At 51.1% G+C, this 4,632-nt stretch overlaps 1 protein-coding gene across 1 annotated transcript in view; it reads left to right on the top strand.

Annotated features, from left to right (window-relative positions):
* LOC104496280 (microtubule-actin cross-linking factor 1, isoforms 1/2/3/5-like) overlaps positions 1 to 3,906 on the top strand; it is a 59,598-nt gene extending 55,692 nt beyond the window's left edge. The window contains exons 57-59 of the mRNA XM_010139364.1: positions 113 to 608; positions 1,211 to 2,686; positions 3,860 to 3,906. Coding sequence (XP_010137666.1) covers positions 113 to 608; positions 1,211 to 2,686; positions 3,860 to 3,906 — 2,019 coding nt within the window. The remainder of the gene's footprint in view (positions 1 to 112; positions 609 to 1,210; positions 2,687 to 3,859) is intronic.
* Positions 3,907 to 4,632: the final 726 nt, after the last annotated feature.

Genomic DNA, 4,632 nt, shown 5'->3' with positions numbered 1-4,632 from the left:
TCCTGCTGATTCCATGAGCTGGATAAAGCCCCTGGAGGTCTGGTTTGTTTTGACTGTGTGTACTTGGAGCTGTCAGTTTTATGCAAACATTTTTATGTTATTTCTGTTCCAGTTTATGCTGAAGGAATTTGAAGCTCGCAGACAGCAGCATGAGCAGCTCAACCAGGCAGCTCAGAGCATCTTGACTGGCCCTGGAGATGCTTCTCCATCCACTAACCAGGTGCAGGAGGAACTTCAAGGGATTAATCAGAAATGGTCTGAGCTAACAGAACGCCTCAACTCCCGCTCCAGCCAAATTGACCAAGCCATCGTAAAGAGCACCCAGTACCAGGAGCTCCTCCAGGGCCTCTCCGAGAAGGTGAAGGCAGTTGGGCAGCGCCTGAGCAGCCAGTCTGCCGTCAGCACGCAGCCTGATGCCGTGAAACAGCAGCTGGAGGAAACCAGTGAGATCCGCTCGGACCTGGAGCAGCTGGAAGAGGAGATCACAGAGGCTCAGACCCTCTGTGATGATCTCTCTGTCCTGATTGGGGAGCAGTATCTCAAAGATGAGTTAAGGAAACGTCTGGAGACGGTGGCACTTCCTCTCAAAGGGCTGGAAGACCTGGCAGGTGAGCCAGAGCAGAGAAGTTGCTGGAGAGATGTTGGGATGTCTTAATTCCACCCCTGCTTTTTACCAAAGGGCTCTCCCATCACTGGATTTCTAAGAACAACAGGGGAAGCACCATTTATCATTTTTTAGGGTGGTTTGTGGGTGGCTTATGTGGGACTAAGCAAGAGGGGTCACACTCCAGACAGACCTGAGCCTGGAGAGTGAGCAGAGGTGTTTAGTCCCGCTGATGCGGCTCTTCAGTGAGTCAGCCTGGCCTGCAGCAGGATGGCACATGCTATGCCTGGAAAAAAAGCAGGTTCCTAAATTCAGAATGGGGCATCAAGGGACCCAGTGGCCACCCTCTAATCTTGGGATGCCTCTTCTGATCTCTAAAAGGTTGCGTGTAGAGACTGGTCAGAGATCTGAGACTGCTGTGTTATCATTGCCTGGTACTACCTAAGAAATTTATGAATCAGTGAGCAAAAAGGGTAGTGATGCAATGGAAAACTCCTTCCTGTTAATCAAAACACAGTCAGTGCATCTGCGATGATTTTAAATAATTGCACTTTGCTTATTTGATTTCAGCGTAATTGTTGTGTTCTAATCTCATTTCCATTTCAGCCGACCGGATGAACCGACTGCAGACTGCGCTCGCAAGTTCCCAGCAGTTCCAGCATATGTTTGATGAACTCAGGACCTGGCTCGATGACAAACGGTGCCAGCAAGCTCAGAACCAAGCCATTTCTGCTAAACTGGAGAGGCTACAGAGCCAGATTCAGGAACAAGAAGAGTTCCAGAAAAGCCTCAACCAACACAGTGGCTCCTACGAGATGATTGTAGCTGAGGGAGAATCTTTGCTGCTTTCTGTCCAGCCTGGGGAGGAGAAGACCACTCTGCAAAACCAGTTGATCAGCCTCAAAACACATTGGGAAGAGCTCAGCAGGCAGACTGCCGACAGACACTCTAAGCTCAAGGACTGTTTGCAGAAAGCTCAGAAGTACCAACGGCATGCGGAGGACCTCCTGCCTTGGGTGGAGGACTGCAAGGCAAAGATGTCAGAGCTGGAAGTAAGTCTGGATCCAGTGCAGCTGGAGGCGACTCTTCTGCGGTCAAAGGCTATGCTGAGTGACGTGGAGAAGCGCCGCTCCTTGCTGGAGATGCTGAACAGCGCTGCCGACATCCTGATTGACGCTTCTCAAACCGATGAGGATGACATTCGGGATGAGAAAGCTGGCATCAATCAGAAGATGGATGCCATCACAGAAGAGCTGCAAGCCAAGACTGGCTCCATTGAAGAAATGTCACAGAGGCTCAAGGAGTTTCAAGAGAGCTTCAAGAACATTGAGAAGAAGCTGGAAGGGGCGAAGCGCCAGCTGGAGATCTATGATGCACTGGGGCCGCAAGCCTGCAGCAACAAGAATCTGGAGAAGCTCAGGGCACAGCAGGAGGTGCTGCAGGCCCTGGAGCCACAAGTGGATTATCTGAAAAACTTCACTCAAGGTCTAGTGGAAGATGCCCCAGATGGGTCTGACTGTTCCCAGCTCTTAAGTCAAGCTGACGTGGCTCAGCAGGACTTCAAAGCTGTGAAGCAGAGGGTAAATGACTGCTGTACGCTCATGGAAAGCAAGCTTGAAGGCATTGGCCAATTCAATAATCGGGTCAGGGAGATGTTCTCTCAACTGGCGGATCTTGATGACGAGCTAGACAGCATGGGCCCCATCGGGAGGGACTCCGACAGCCTTCAGTCCCAAGCAGAGGATGTTCGGGCCTTCCTGGGCAAACTCCACAGGTTGAGGTCTGACATCGAAGCTTCTGAAAGTGACTGTAAGAAGATGCTGGAGGACGAAGGGAGCCCCGATTTGTTAGGACTGAAACGAGAGTTGGAGACGCTGAATAAACAGTGCAGCAAACTGACAGAGAGAGGCAAGAACCGTCAGGAGCAGGTAGAAACGACGCTGAATCGTGTCGAGGACTTTTACAGCAGGCTGAAGGAGCTGACCCACATGACAACTGCGGCGGAGGAGAACGAGGCATTGCAGTGGGTGGTGGGGACAGAGGTGGAAACCATCAACCAGCAGTTGGCAGACTTCAAGGTAAGTTTTCATGCTCTAACATTTCTTAAGTGGCATTTGGTGTTTGAAGGTCTGTCTAGTGTTGTGGTCTTTTGGGTAGGACCTCTGGTCTTCAAGCTGTGGTGGTTTCCTTGTTTGTGGCTATAAAGTCAGTGGTTTTGGTGTAGTAAAATTCTCCTCTGGAGAATGTAAGATCAACTGCTGGACTGGGTCGTCCGTGGTGAAAAGGTGCAGAAGGATTTTGTGATTGGGAGGAAAAAGCCTTTTCCCTGTTCCCCTTGTGATGCGTAATGGTGGTGAGCCGGTACCTCCTGGGCTTGTAGAGGTGGTTGGCATTTAGATTTTGGGGGAGGGAGGGGTGTTTTTGAGTCGAGTCCATCTCAACTGTAAGCTGGCACCATCTGAAAGTCTAGTCCAGATCAGGTCTTTCTACCTGACCCACTATTCGTGCTCACTGTTCACTTCATCCGGGCCACATACTATGTCCATTTTGGGTCCCTGGGTACACGTAAAGCCACGGGTGGGACAAGGGATATGGACGGGGGACAAAACCAAGGCAAAGTTTTGCTGTGGGCTGTTCGTGTTTCCAGCAAAGAGCTGCAGGAGACCATCAAGGCTTGCGTGAAATGCTGAGAGAGGGGCGAGTTGGAGTGTGCTTGATGGTTTTTTACCCAGTATTACGGTGTTGGGTCACGCTGTTACACCACATTAATTATATTAATACTGTTTAGGAATTCTCTTGCTGTGAAGCTTCTATTACTGATGTGCTTGGGAGCTGCTGATTGGGCTGATTTACATCAGGCTGCTCGCTTCCTGGTGTTAATGGGGGGGTGGGAGGGGGAGGCGTTTTTACAGCCATTTACTTTTCATCTCATGGCTAATTGATCCCGTTCCACCACTTAACAGCTCTGCGAAACCTTCACCTGGACAAGGTATTTCTGTTTGAGGGGTTATCTATCCAAAAAAGAGCTTGGAAGTGTTACTTAGGGGGCAAACTCGGCCTCATCTGATCGTGGTGGTGTTGACTCTTGTGTTGAGCCGTGGTTTTCATTGGCTTATGCTGATGGGAAGGGTTTAATTTCAGCATTAAACACCACGCAGCTGCTTGGAACAAATATATCCAAAAAGGAGGTTTTAGTCCTTAAAACCAGTGAAACTTCCCTGCAGAGCAAGAGATTATTCCCGGCTGATGAGTGAGGCCAGCAAGCGCGGCTAAACCCATTGCAGTGCTTGCAAATGGTCTAGAGCTCAGTGACCTTGAGGGTGACCCTTTAAGACCACGGTGGCCTGAGCTGCGTGAGCCAAGGGTGCTTTGGGGAGGGTGACATCCTTACCAGGAGTCATTCATTGGCCACTGAGGCCACACAGTGCAGTTGGGGTCTTGGCGTTCGTGGAAAAATGAAAGTTGCAGCCATGTGATGGCTGAGGCTGAAGTGGGGGAGAAGCCAGAAGGGTGGATGAAGCAATCGCTGTTACACAGCAGCATTCCTCCCGTGCACGGCTCATCCAGAGAGCGAGCGTTCTTGGACGAACCGGGGGTGTTGCAGAGCAGATCTTTGCACAGCCTCACCTTACGGTGCTCTGGAAGGGGAAGCGCGCTCCCAGCTGTTGATCTGCACATGGAAGGGCGTCACGGTGTATGGGCAGGGACCGCCTGTTCTCCACACATGCAGGATGGAGAGCGGTGGAGACATCTTGGGCTCTGGAGGAAGCGGGGGACATGGGGGGCTTTTCTTGGTTGCACCAGGCTTTTGTTTCTCAGTGCTGAAGACAGTATCACAACTCACTTGGATTGCAAAGAAGATGGACGGTGTGTCCTGGGGGAGCAGGGGCAACTCCTTGTCCAGGCGGTGCTCCCCGGGGTGGCGCACGGAGGAGGATGGGGTAGCTGGAGCACTCCAAGAGCAGTCGCGGTCTGTCTGTCCAGAAGGCTCAAATGCAGCCAGATATTATGTCTTAAGGCATTAATTT

This window comes from Buceros rhinoceros, unplaced genomic scaffold (genome assembly GCF_000710305.1).
Source record: "Buceros rhinoceros silvestris isolate BGI_N320 unplaced genomic scaffold, ASM71030v1 scaffold16677, whole genome shotgun sequence".
Taxonomy (NCBI): domain Eukaryota; kingdom Metazoa; phylum Chordata; class Aves; order Bucerotiformes; family Bucerotidae; genus Buceros; species Buceros rhinoceros.
This window is presented reverse-complemented; position numbering and strand designations above follow the sequence as displayed.